The sequence below is a fragment of the Mesocricetus auratus genome, unplaced genomic scaffold (assembly GCF_017639785.1).
Source record: "Mesocricetus auratus isolate SY011 unplaced genomic scaffold, BCM_Maur_2.0 Super-Scaffold_6730, whole genome shotgun sequence".
Lineage (NCBI taxonomy): Eukaryota > Metazoa > Chordata > Mammalia > Rodentia > Cricetidae > Mesocricetus > Mesocricetus auratus.
In genome coordinates, this window is record NW_024429184.1 from 44596576 (window position 1) to 44611162 (window position 14587).

Below are 14587 nucleotides of genomic sequence, written 5' to 3' on the forward strand. Positions count from 1 at the left end.
TTATGATTATATAGTTTTAATCCAAGTGTACTGATTTATGAACATGATGAGTCCAGAGTATGTATGTATGTATGTATGTGTATATGTATATATATATACTGGGCATTAGACAAAAGATGCATCTACTTTTAGCTCTTTGGGTATTTGTGAGCAAATAAATCTTAGCTCTCTCATCTTACTTATTGGCAAAATATACATGTTCAACTTGGTTTATGGCTTTTAGATTCAAGAACAATTCTTAGGATTTATGAAAATTTTTCTGACTTTAAAAATTATACTTGGTCCCATGCAGTGATGGCACACGCCTTTAATCCCAGCACTTGGGAGGCAAAGGTAGGTGGATCTCTATGGCTTCAAGGTCAACCTGACCTATGGAGTGAGGTCCAGGACAGCTAGGGCTACACACAGACAAACCCTGTCTTGAAAAACAAAATAAAACAAAACAACAAGAACAAAAATTATATTTGGAGTAAAGGAAGGTAATTTTGATACCCATGATTAGTCAAACTGGTAGAATAAATTTTCCCATTCTGATAGCCGCCTCCCAAATAACTGACTAGGAGGCTTAATATAAATTAGAAATGCTCAGCCAATAGCTCAGACTTGTTACTAGCTAAATATTACATTTAAATCAATCCTTATTTCTTATTTATTCTCTGCCACATGGCTTGGTACCTTTTGTCAATATGGCGTGTCCATCTTCTTCCTGTGTCTCCTTGTGACCTCCCTGACCAGCTTTCGTCATCCCGTTAGTCTCAGTTTGGTTTTCCAACCTAACTGTATCCCATTCAGCTACTGGCCAGTCAGCTTGTTTATTAAAGCAATCATAGCAACCTACATCCACACCGTGTACAGAAAGATTATTTCACAGCAACAAACCATTGGAGAAAATCTAAAACAGAAGCATTTAATGTGAACAAATCTGTAGAAGTATATTTCTAACTTCACGTGACAGTTAATTTTTAAAAAATTAATTTCATAATGACTCACCCATCTGGAAAGGTAAGAGAATTTCCACTGTTATTCAACACATAGGAGAAAAGAGAGTAATTTTAGAGTCTTGGCAAGGAAGTCTATGAATGCTGCCATGGAATGAATGAGCTTAGGAAGTGTGATGGGTTCTTTCCCTTGTAAGTAAGTGTTTATTGTATTAAAGCGATTTGTATACATACGTTCTAAATGTCCAATCAGGCTTGGGACCTCCTCATCTACCTGATTAACAGTTAGTGTCCCTTAAATGCTGTCAACCCTTTCAGCTACTTGACTGACAGTGGTTTTCCGTGTTCAAACTGTTTCTTTTCCTGTTTCTTTTTGACTTGTCAGTTTTGGACCTTATTCACTACTGTGTAAGATGCAACTTGAACATTTGTACTCACATCACCGTCTTTGTATTCCCGCCCTCAACTCCGTTCCTTATCCCCATTGGATTTACTGTGTTACTTAGTGTTTACATGCCTTATGTGATCGGGGCAATCGTGTTTATGGCTAAGCCACATGATGTGGTACATGCTCCCCACATGACTTTCAGCATCTGGTTTGATCTGTAAATATTTGTCCCTCTGCTTTGGTTTCTTTAGTTTTCTATTTATACATTCCTAGTTCTTTACATGGTGTTTTAGATCTATAATGTCTCTTTGTCTAGTCAGATGTGGCTAGGATCTCCTAGTGTAGCTCTCTGTTCCACAGCTGTCAATTTGGGACCTCCTTCACCATCCTGACAGGTCTTTTGCAGGCTGCAGATTTGCATTTTATGCTCCCTTCAAGACTATTGACTTGGTCCTGAGAAGAGACAAGAAGTAAAATTTATTTTCTTAGGTGGTTTTTAATGTAATGTCAAATTTGTATAATGATTTCTTTAGATATGGAATTTGAGGTTTACAGTTGTTCCTTTCAGAAAATTGCAACCTTGTTTTAATCAATAATGAAATTTTTACTGTTTTAATTCCTTTCAATTTACTTATTCTCCCATTTCCCTTTTTTTTTTTTCTTTTCCTCATTGATTTGAAATTTCATGAGGAAGTGACCTGGGGAGAGTATTCCATGGGTCTTTGGATTTATTTCAGAACATCTAACTTAAGCTTAAATATTCATGAGCCTTTCAAATTGTTTCCTTTTGATGTAATCTCTTCCTCATGGCTTCGTTCAGAAAATACTAATTCTGCTTTTTAGGAGGTGTTATTTTTCTCAATGCTTTTTCTCTGTTTTGTCCTCATTTTCTATTTGTGCTTTTTTTCATGATAGAAATTTTACTCAAATGTTTAAGTTCTCCCATTGGACTGTACATGTAGATAGAGTCTAGGTGATTTCTTTCCATTTTTCTCTGAAAATTAGTCATTCATTAGTAACTGTAAATCCGCTTAGTTTCCCTGGGGAAAGAGTCTCTGATCTCCTGGGAAAGGTGCAATTCTAGGCACCGATAAATACATACTTCCTGCTCAGACTGTAGACTTGAACTGCTTTTTTTTTTTTTAGAATACTCCTGATTTTCTAGGGACACAGGCTTGACAGCTCAATTCCTTTTCAGAATAAATCACTCATGTCTATGAAAGTGTTGAGTGAGGAGTGCTTCTGACTTTGTAGTATGGAGAGAGAGTTTACAGGAACACTTTGGTATTTGCTTTTCAGCCTTTTGGTATAACCAGCAATGAGAAATCATTTTTTAAGAGGTAAAACTTACAATTATATATATGTGTACGTTAAAATCATCATACGCAAACTAGTATACTTTTAGATCACTTGGCATATGACTCTTATCAGTGTAAGTATTATAAAAACAACACTTCAATACATAATATCTGCTTTCTTCATAATTTCAAGAAGATGAAACAGTTATTATTAACTGTAGTTCCACAGTAGACAGTTCCTAATTCTTCTTTGTCCTTTTTGAGCTATTGGAAAAATGCTTGTCCTCTCTGCCTTTATGGGGTTCACTGTTGGCAGTTCTGTATATAGACATCATCACACAGTGTTCCTCTTTCTGTGTCGCTTGTTTTGTTTGACATAACATCCTCTGTATTCACTCCTGTCATCTCAATGTGCTGTAGTTGCTTTCTTTTTTAAGACTGAATTATTTCATGTATGTACCACCATTTCTTGATCTGTCAGTGAGTTTGCAAGTTGCTTCTGCATTTTGGTTACTGTGACTTCAGTAAGCATGGACTTGTGATGCTCCATGCTTCCATCATATCCTCTAACCTCCAACTTTGAAAGTAGTTCAAACACTTGGACTTCAATAGAATTCTTCGGTGGGAACCTTCCTGCTTTCTCTGGCATGTCTCTACTTTTTAGCACCTGGTTCACCAAGTCACTTGCTATGACCATGCTTTCCTACTGTACATAAATTAGAAGTCATTTGCCCTCTGGTTTTGTTCTTGTTGTTTTCCTTACTGTATCTTACATCTATAGATTCAGTTACTATCACTTTAGTTGTGGTTGGAGAAGGAAATGGAAATGTATTCACTCATCTAATTGTGTGCATTTCATCATACTAACTCAGATTTTTCTGATCTAGGATGAAATATAATTGCTTTCCTTATGTTATATTTTATTGATATGAACAATGCTTATGCACATTTTGGGATATACTCGGGACAAACCATGGATTTCTCTTTGTTGACTTAGTACAGATTAGTATACTTCACAGATGCCAGCAGACATTAAGTAAATTGACTTGGCTAAATATGTAGTAAACACATTTTTTGTTCTTTGTCTCACACGAAGAAATGGTCTTTTGAATGTAATATAATTTAAAACTCTTCAGAACAGATTTTTTCCAATTTACTCATGAATCTCCTTCCAGGATGACCTTGCATCCCTTATGTTTTATGTTCCTAATCTTTGTGGCTACCCTACAAAAGAGCTGATGTAATGTATTAAAAAATATCAAGAAGGTGTGTGCCATATGCTAGGCAAATCCCAAGGAAATTATGACCAATGGAAGCCATCTCTATTTCATAGAGTTTCCTAACCTAGTAGGAAAGGAAAGACAATTAAGAGTCGTGAAAAAATGAGCATGGGACACCTTTAATCCCAGGAGAGGCAGGCAGATCTCTGTGAATTCAAGTCTAGCCTGGTCTACAACGTGAGTTTCAGAGCTGTTACACAGAGAAACCCTGTCTGGAGCAAAACAAACAAACAAACAAACAACAACAATAACAAAAGAATCATGGGGAATGTGTTTGGAATGCAGCAGGGGAATACACTGTGTTAGTGCAGTGATGCACCTAGCCTAAAAGGCGTGGCGTTATCCTAGGAGAATGGAAAAATACTGAAGTGTGTTGTGCAAGGCTGACAAGATGCCTCAGCTGGTAAAGGCACTTGCTGCCAAGCCTGATGACCCTAGGTCAATCTTAGGAAGCTACAGTAGAAGGAAAGAACCAATTCCCACAAGTCGTCCTCTGACCTCTACAATGTGAGTACACACACACACACACACACACACACACACACACACACACAGAGAGAGAGAGAGAGAGAGAGACATCACCTACCCATGCAAAATAAAAAATGTAAAATCCTCATAAAAAAGAAGTGCTTTACACTTGAGATATATGAATGCCATGCATAGATAGAGTGGGCTGTAGAGGGGTGAACAGATGTTCAGCTTTTATTATTCAGAAAAGTGATGATGATGATGATGGTTAGAAAAAGTATTAAGAATCTGAGAGAGAAAATTAATGATAGTGTTAATAGTGTGGAAAAGAGTGGGAAAAATTCAAGAAAAATGTTATATATATTTAAATTTAAATTGCAATGTAATATATTAGATATACCATTACGGCATTTTCAAACACATTTTCAAACAAAGTGTGCTTTTGTGGCTCTTCTCCTACCTTCCTGTTACTCCTGCCCCCTCTAAGTAGCTCCCCTCCCCAGATTCTTTATTCTTTCCCATTCATGTCTTCTATTTAGTACTACGGAGATCACCTAACAGTGAATCCTAGAGAGATGGTCCAAATTGAGAATTTAAATAGGTATGTAGGAGGGAGAGAAACCTGGTGGGGCTGGGAGCTTAGTGACAACTTGTTGTTCTCCTTTGCCAGGGGTTTCTGCAGTAGAACAGGCTTACCTTGAGTTCCATGCCCGGCACACCAGGGGTGGGGAGTAAAGGTCGCTCAGGTTTCATAAGTGAACACTGGCTGCCAACCTCTTCTTCCCATTTCATCATTATTGTGCTAGACATGAGTGATCTTGACTCTTTTCTTCTCATCCTCTGTCCCTAGTGGAGAAAATCAAGAGAAGAAAAATTTGTCAGAAAAGAACTTGAAGTTCTATTTATAAATAAAAGCTACTTAGTCCTGCAGAGATGAAAAGCTAGGCTGAACTGCAATTGTCTTTTCTAGAGACAAACAAAAGAAAAACAAAAAAATTTCTTAGAAGATACTACATTTTAAATAAAAAGATAGCAACAGCAATGAGGCAAAATGCTCTTTCCGGACTGCCGAGGCCAGAGAGGCCATCCCTTCAGTGAATTAAAGATCAGTGTGATGGGCCTGTTCTCAACAGCACCCTCCTGTTTACTCTGTCACCTTTTAATAGGTTGTAATTCCTAAGTTAAGGTGGTTAGGATTTACTATTTGACACTGTTTCAAGATGTGCCTGGACTCATTGACGCAGTTTAGAAGAATGAGAGTTGTGTTTCCAAAGTATGTTTAATGCCATATTTACTTAATGGGATAATCAGTTATTATTCCATAAATAATAAATATCGGGAAATGATAAGCTGAAAACATTGGGCAGAAGTTTTTGTAAATGCATTCTTTAGTCTTTTTCATGTACATCCCTGTTAACATCTGAAAGGGAGTTTTTATGCTACATGTCTAAATATTTCTTGTCATCCAAACTATTTTGAGAGAATTCTGTGGTCAGATAGTAGTGATTGTTTTGGGGGCATCTTGAGAAAACAATTCCCTAGAATAATAAAGTGGATATGTGGACTTAAACCAGTCCACCAGGAATATAAAGATGTTTCTTGATGTGCAGCAGAAGTTAATACCTCTATTGGTGACAGTAGGCACTTTGCTGATAAAAAGACATATTCATCCTGGTCGAGGCTAGTGTTCTCTTACAAAACTGCCCAACTCATCAGATGTGCAGAGTCACAGACAGTGCTGAGTCACAGAGGTTCAGAGGCACTGGTCACCACATGTGCTGAGTCATAGACAATGGTTCAGACTTTTCCCTAAATTGGACCAACCTGGTACCTTCAGACAGGGTGAGATATTCTTCACTTGAATACAGAGTTAGTGCCTAGCTGAGGGAAACAATAGTTTCAATGTGAATATATTTCCAGGTGTTTCTCATTGTCTAGTATATCCATTGTCTAGTATATCCATTAAAACATATCCCAGCAGGGATATATATATATATATATATTTGGTTTTTCAAGACAGGGTTTCTCTGTGGCCATCAGGGTAATATTAAGTGTCTGATTTTATTCAATAAAGCCTTATTTATGAGCTTTCATAGTAGAAAAAGTATCATGGGGCCCCCGAGTTTATCTGTTCAGCAGAATGGGTTAGAAACAAATACAATGTTGGAAGGTGTCTAAAAATGATTTGGAGAAGTCACTTAAAATTTTTGACAGAAGTGAGATTTTTTTTAAATGAGAACTTTGTTATTTAACTAGATTTGTGGCAATAGAGCAATAACTGTTTCTTACCACTCCCATTGCTGTTGTATAAACAGCATGGTAGCTTAAGTGGCGGCTCCCTGCCAGATTCCTCACTTGAATCATGGGAAGAAATTCTATTAAATACCCTCTTCTGTTCATCACAAAAGAGAAGGAATAAACAACCCTTTATAGAGAACTTCACTGTGCTATTATTGTACAGTCAGACGGGAGACAAAAGCAGTGGCCAGGGACAGTCTAAGGATCTCTCAGAATTAACCTGAAAAGCACAGAGCCCATGCGTGAGATCACCAGGCTAGTTACAAACAAGGAGGCAAGGGCAGGAATTAGCTAGGCCGGAAGTTTTCCTCAAGTGCCTAAGTTCAAGGGCAGCTAAAAGTCCTTCTCTTTTCTGCATGTCTCCCTTCGCTTCTACATTATGGATAGGGGGTGCCTGCTTGGGAGCAGACTCAGTTCCCCTAGAATTTCATGATTCCCTAAGCTTCCATGAGGCAGGGAGTGGAGCATCTCTCTATCTGTGCATGCCCGTACCTTCAGGATGTCACATGGATAGTTCTCTTGCCAGGCCGCGAACCTCTTCCGTTGAACGGATGGTGATCTCAAAAGTCTCATGGGAGCAGCACTTGAGAACCCTTGCAAAGTAGTGTAATCGATGTTGCAGGGGTTTCCTCACAGACATATCTGTGTTGCTGTAGGGTTTTCTCCTGACAAATTGATCACATCAAACTCAGAGTCAAAGTCTACCACATGCCCTTCCCCATCCACCATTGGCAGTGCTGAGACTTGGTTGGCACTGTACAAAGACAGCCAGAGTCATGCAGATGCAGGTGAGAGGAAGGGCTGTGGCTACATAGGGTTAGATGCCAATCTGTAGCTTTTCTAAAGACGTATCATGAGTTCTAGCATGAGAATTCAGTGATAGGGACTTTGAGGAATTGAGGCTGTGTTGGTGAGTAAGGACATGTACAAGGCATTGCTTGTACTGGTTACCATACATCTTGGTTTTAATTAATGAAGAGAGAGCATCAAACAAGCTGAGGTGAGAAATGCAGACAACCTGGGATAAAGGTGCCCTGTAAATGCTTGTCTTATGGTTTCTATGTTGTGTGTTTTTAGCTCATAGATGGTACCCATGATGGCTTAGCTGCAGCAGGGCAGCATCCGTACGAAACCATGCTGGTCGGCAGGCACACCACACTTTGCTTCTTACTGTCTCACCCAGAACAGCACACACTCCACTAGTCATCAGGAAAGATGCTCTCGCACCCAGAAGCATGAAGGAATCAGGTCAGAGCAGGGCTAAGTACTCACGAAGGAGGTAGACATGGATCTTGGGTCTCTCGCAGATGTCATGGCCTAGCTAGAGAACTGTCTGAAGTGACCAAGATGCCAGAAAAGAAAATTTTGTTTTGTTTAGTTTTTTTTTTTTTTTTTTTTTACTACCAGGACTTCAAGGTTTAGCCATTTTAAGAGTATAGGCATAGCATTTTTAGATTGGGAGAGTATATAAAGTCAAATTCTTTGCAAAAGCCACTTTTGTTCATTTAAATACATTAATACAAAATCAACCCCAGCTATAAAATCTTTTTTTTATTTTTTGAATTTACACCACCACCAGCATTTGTATTAGGTTATCAACTGTCTAATCTACCTTCTGTCACAATTAAGTCTAAGATGTTAGTTACAAACGAATTTGCCAAGATTAACCTGTGCTAAAATGTATACTGTAAGATAATAATGTTGAGATAAATAATCCTCTTTATTCACTTAAAATTCATATTCTGCAATGTGTCAACCTTAAGTTCTTGGGTTGGAGTTACCCTTGACTTAAAGGTTTTTTTTAATTGCTATCTCAGGTCATTTTCTTGTTTTAATTATAAAATCATTCATGAAGAGCTGTTTATAAAAAATATCTGAAATGATACTCCAATTCAGCATGAAAATATAAAAGGATACTTAGCTTTATTTTGTGTTCTTTTCTGGCTTCTGTATAAATCTGTGTAAACCTCTGCTTGGCACATTAATTCAAAACTCTTTTGCAGATAAGAGTAACTGAAAGAAACTATTGTGTTACAGAGTGTAAGTAGTGAGAGGAAGCTTGGTGACTGCTTGAAAATGATGTGATTTTGGTTGACTTTCTCAGATATTGAAAATAATCTCTTGGAAAAAACTAAGCATTTGCTTAGTTTCATTCCTAGTTCATTTCCCTTGGGACTAGGTGCCCTACTGCGATGGGAAGAGCTCGTGAAGGTTTGGTAAAGTCAGCAGGGTTTCATTAAGCTTGAATTAAAATGAAGAAATGGAGCACAGGAAGTCCATACCCCTTCCCTCATTTCTTAAATCTAGGGGTGAAAGTAAACTGTAAAAAGAAAAACTCATCTTTTCTTAAAAGTTTCTTTTGTTATTTGGAAAACATTAGAATAGCCATATGTTATTAAAAACTCACAACAATTAGAAATTGACTACCTAGAATCCTAAACAAAAATTAATTCTTATATGGTAGACTTGTTTTGACACAAATTAAGGGCATATTTATCTCCCTGTGAAACTATGAAAGAAATATACTATTATTTAAAGCAAGATGAACAATTAGAAGACATTGTTGGGCTGTCACAGAGAACCTTGGGCCACATGCCTGTTCAACATTAACTGAAACTCAGAGCAACAGCCACAGCCCCTTAGAAAACCATTGGGAAATACTTTCATGAGGTAAAGATTTTAGCTTAAATATACAGGAACTTTCTTTGAAAGACTTTGCCCTAAGGTCTGTATGCAATTTTGAGTATCTAAATAACAGTTTTATGAGAAAGGTTACACATTCTATACCACAGTTACTGACAGGTGGAGGAGAAAATTGTACCACTGGATTAATGTGTTTTTGTTTCATTTTACAAACAATGAGGGAGCAAGACAGTTCCGTGCCTGCAGTTCTGTTAGGATCTCATTTGGTTAGTTTATATTCATGTGTGGCTTCTCACACGAGCAAAATAGAAAGTGAAAGAAGTTATAAATCCAAATATTCAAGTATTTACAAGTTGTCCTCAGGGCTTAAAGGAAAATAAAGTTTGAAGGTACAAGTTTGCTATACTTTATAAGTGACCTGAGGCATGCAGAGGAGAGAGCTGACGTGAGTATAGAATTGCATTATTTTCCTAGTGAGGCAAATCTAGATGGTATCAGAGCCTTGAGAGTCATGGGAACCAGTTCAGACTGGGATCCCAAAATGTGTTTGCAGGGGAGGAGAGAACTGTTGGAGGTGGAAAAAGTATGGAACCACAAAAAGGCAATTTATGTATGGCTGCTGTCATGATCCCTGGTGACATTTAGACTAAAATAAACATTTCCTCAGATTGGCTGGTTTTTAGTTGTTTTTCTTTTCAAATCCCTCTCTTTATTTATTTTACAGTGGATGGAACTGAGGTTCAACACTCTGGCAAAATGCCCACACTGCAAAAAAATGTAAGTTCTCTGCGGCTGGAGATAGCACTGAGACGTGCTTGAGCGCACCCTAGAGTTTGGAATTCTCACTTAAAGATTTTTAAGACGTGCTATGAAGTGAATGAATGGTTAATATAGTTGTCATTTTCAAGTTAAAGCCAAGGCATCTTTAGGCTAATATAGTTCATTTGGGAATGAAAATAATTGGGCTTGATTATGCTTCTTTAAGGGAAATCCATTTCTAAGAGAGTAAAATTAGTAAATTGTCAGCTACCTGAGAGTTTTCCAATGTTATAAAGGTTATAGTCTTTTGCAACTAATCTATGTTTTTAAGAAGTATTGCAATCAAGGAGAAAAACCTCGTATTGTTTGTGAGTCTGTAGTTAGTTGATGGTTAGTTTTTCCACTCCCTTCCTAATGAGATTCTTCCTGTGGCCAAGTTTATGTAACTGTCTGTTTTAACTATGAAGTCCATTTATCTATGTTTCTAACTGATTTACCTAGGGAAAAGAACAAAAAGCAATATGGCCATGGGCAATCACGAAGATATTTTGATTAAAAATATTTTACGGCTTAAGAGTTGGGGTCTCTGAGGACCAAGATTTCGTTCCAAGGAGGCTCACAGTGACCAGTCATACTACAGATAATGATTTACTCTAGCTGAAGAATATTAAACATACTCGGCAAAGGACAAAAAGGGCACAAGCCTTGGAGGCATCAAGAAAAAGCTTCCAAGAGGCCTTTCCTAGTGAAGTCTTCTGTGAATGAGTTGTCACTACATCTGCAACGTGTGTCTACTAAGAGTATTCACGCGAGACTTGGTGCCTTAGTGAACACTGGCACCTATTGCTAAGCTCATCCCCACATTCTAGATAGCCAACAGTAAAGTTCATTTTGGGGGTAACCCATACCACTCACAGAGAGAATTTATCCTCTATAAGCCTCTCTTACTACTTATGGAATGCTGGGAACTTTTTAAAAACTTAAGTGCTCAGCCAGCAGCTAAGCACTAACCTTCTAAGAAGGGATTTTTAATGATAGTAGTCTTAGGCTTGATATGTTAACCTTTCCACATAACATTAATTTTGATAACAAAAATTTAATTAAAAATGATTATTCACTTACATGGGTGAATTACAATGTAAGCAAAGCCAATCAAACTGGAATGTTTTGACAGTTCAGTTTTTAAAATAGAAAATAAGGATTCATACTTTATATGACCTTCAGTATGATCTGATTAACTTCATCTGTTTTGACAATAGAAGAATCGAAAGAATGGTTTCTCAGGGAAAATAATTAAAAAGTGTTTAAAAAATTAAGAATGCATAATGAAATGTCTCCATTCATTAGCCCTGGGATAATTTTCTTTATCATTCAGTTTTAACTTTAAAAGAAAAGATACTTTATTAAATATATGAAATAAATCACCTGAGTTCTTCGTTTTATTGAGTCTTGTAGAAGTCCATGCATGGAGAAGAAAAATAGACAACCCCAAATATGTACACAGAAAAAAATCATGTTGGGGAGACAACTCCTGACATACGTGAATACACATGCTACCAAAATATGTGAATTATACATGCAATCAATGCATGTTTATGCGTGTATCACAAAATGCACAAGTTCAAGTGGCAAATACATTGTGCAAGGATGTTGTGTGGTATTAAAAAAATCACAGAAAATAAGAAACAGAAGATTGGCTGCTCTAAGTATGGTGAGAGTGACCTTCCAGACTCTGTACACATTAGCCAGAACTTTTGCAACCATCTTAGAAGGTGGTGATCGTTGGTCTAGTTTTACCAGTTAGAAACTACTGAGAGAGGGTGAGGACTATGCTTGAGGAACTTGTTTGATTAACTACATTAGAACAATGGCACTGCTTTTGCTGATAAGAACATGAAATTTCTGATCATAAGGCTGTATGAGTATAAAGAAGAATTTGTATCAATAACTTAGGGAGCAGTGTACGTAGAAATTCATGTGAACACAACCGTTCTAAGGAGATGGTTTGTGGAATTGGAGTCATATGCTAACCATGGGAAAATTCAGGGGATTTGTTACTGTGGGCAGATACTGTCATCACATGAGCACCATAGCTACTTCCAAAATTGCTTTTGGCATGTTTTTCTTTATAGCAACATGATGGGTCTATTAGAATAGGTTGCTGGGACAGCATTTTATTTCTTTAAACATGTCTGTCTTAAAATTCCTTTTTAATTATAGGAGTTATGAAGTCATTACTACAAAGCTAGTATTCCATGTGTTAATCTCACAAGAGTTTGAGGACAGCTTTCCCCCACAGCTCCACAGGCAAAAGAATGTATTCTCCTATCGCATTTCCTTATTCATGCAGAAGTGGAGGCTTTTGAAGCTGAAAATGTGTTTTCGTTTCATTGCGGCTGGTGGTTTCCATCTGGACCTGCAGTTCTAGCATTCTGAAACACAATTTAGGCTGTAGTTCCCCACTGAAATGGATCTACAGCTAACATGGGCTTTTCCTCTAAACTCTCAATGGATTCTATATCACCAGGAACTCCTTCACGAATGTCTTTCTACTGTTTTCAGTTATTATGGATACTCTTGGATGCTGTCCTTTAGATTTCATGAGATTGCCCTTTTACTTTAGTAAACACTCCATGTTACTGGAAACTTGAAATAAAAGGCAATCGTCTCACTGGGATGCATACTAGTTTGGTAGACAAAAAGTGAGGAAGGAGAGGATAGAAAGGTACAGTAAAAAGTGGCACCGCGGCAATGTGTTGCTGTGCTTTGAAGATGAGAGGGAAAGCCATCATGACAGGTGGCCTTCAGGAGAGGGTGGAACGTGATCTAAGTTATAGACAAAGGGGATTGTGAAAAGGTCAGTATGGTTTACTGTAGAAGCAGTCACTTGTGCAAAGGCAAGGGAGGAGTCAGTGTATCCATGCTGCTAAAGACCCAACAGAGAGGACTGGGTATGGATTGGACAGGCTGGGGCCAATGATGGCCTTGTTTCCTAGATCCTCCTAGATGCTCTGGAGACTTCCAGGAGAAACTCAGGATCTAGAAGACACGCAGCTAGAAATGATAACAAATTCCTTTTTATCATGGTTGATATGAGGAGACTCAGATTTGCTAGGTTCACTGAGTCTTCACCTTGTCTATCCACTATGCAAATAATGTTTTGAATCCACAAGGCAGTAGGCGCCTCTTCCTTCCCTTCTCCAGCTGAACATTTTAGTATTTGTTAGCCTTTTACTAATGTACAACTTTACCCTTCAGCTAAAGCTTTGCTCTTTGTTCCCTTTTAAGTGTGCTTCCTTAATTTCCACCACCATTGTCCACAAAACATTTATGTCCAGGTCTTTTTGTTCCTCTTATACATTTCAGTTCAGCCTCCCCACTTTCCCTGTCTCTGCTGATGTACTGCTTTCCGTCTCTCTGAAATGATTGAAGCTGACTGGGAAATCCTTTGGCTTTAAGCACTGTCTATATCCTGTCTTTGTCTATGGCCACTGTCCTCTTAGAGGAGGGAGGTCTCTTCTGTGCAAGGTACACCCCATTCCCTCTGACGTAAGCCACCACTAACTTTGTAAGCCACCACTAACTTTGCTCAGAGGAAATTCACATCTAGTTGCAACTTCCAGCCATTCAACCATTCAACCCTATCCATTTGTGTCCTTGAGCAACTATGGTCATTGGTTTTTTGTTTGTTTGCTTGCTTTTAATTTGTTCTGCTCTTGGCTACCAGAAATTGCTTTCTTCTGGGTTTTTCCACTTAAGAGAACACTCCTTTGTTATTAATTTTCTTGGTCTCATTTCCTTTTCTAAATTGTTACACATTGGTATAGGAATTTCAGCACATTTTATGTGAGATTTTAGGTGTGGCACTGTCATCTATATGTCATCAGATCAGTTCAGATTTCTTTCCCAAACATCAGATGTAGACAGATAATTCTGTTTAGGATCTCATGTAATTATTTCATGCTACCATTTAGTTGACATCACAAACATCTTTAACAACTTCCTGACCCCACTCTGCACACCAATATTCATTATAAAGAATGGATATATCAATGAATGTTACACCATCTCTCTAGTGCAGCCAGAATTCTGATTGTATCTTTTCTTTATTCTCCATATATGGATGCTGTCTCTTGCTATTTTACCTTTCCCTCTATTCTCTTTTTTTGTTTTTTTTGTTTTTTTTGTTTTTACGAGACAGGGTTTCTCTGTGTTGTTTTGGAGGCTTATCGGTTGAGCCCAGCCTCGAACTCACAGAGATCCGCCTGCCTCTGCCTCCCGTGTGCTGGGATTAAAGGCGTGCGCCACCACCGCCCGGCATCTCTCTATACTCTTACCATTTCAACCTTGCTTCACTCACTCAGCCCCCTGTGTCAGTGTTCTGACAGTGGCCTTCTGATTTACTCTTTGGCCCCAGCCTTAACATTTTCAACCAGTTTCTTAGAAACATGTGCCCGTATCCCCGTGAATTTAAAGTCTGGCTTCAGATTTCCTAGTAGTTCCCAACAGCATGTA

The 14587-nt window shown here is 38.1% G+C and overlaps 1 protein-coding gene across 1 annotated transcript in view; it reads left to right on the forward strand.

The window, feature by feature from the left end:
• Pip4p2 (phosphatidylinositol-4,5-bisphosphate 4-phosphatase 2) overlaps positions 1 to 14587 on the forward strand; it is a 57745-nt gene that overhangs the window by 37248 nt on the left and 5910 nt on the right. Inside the window, exon 5 of the mRNA XM_005066822.4 lies at positions 10038 to 10090. Within this exon, the coding sequence (XP_005066879.1) occupies positions 10038 to 10090 (53 nt within the window). The remainder of the gene's footprint in view (positions 1 to 10037; positions 10091 to 14587) is intronic.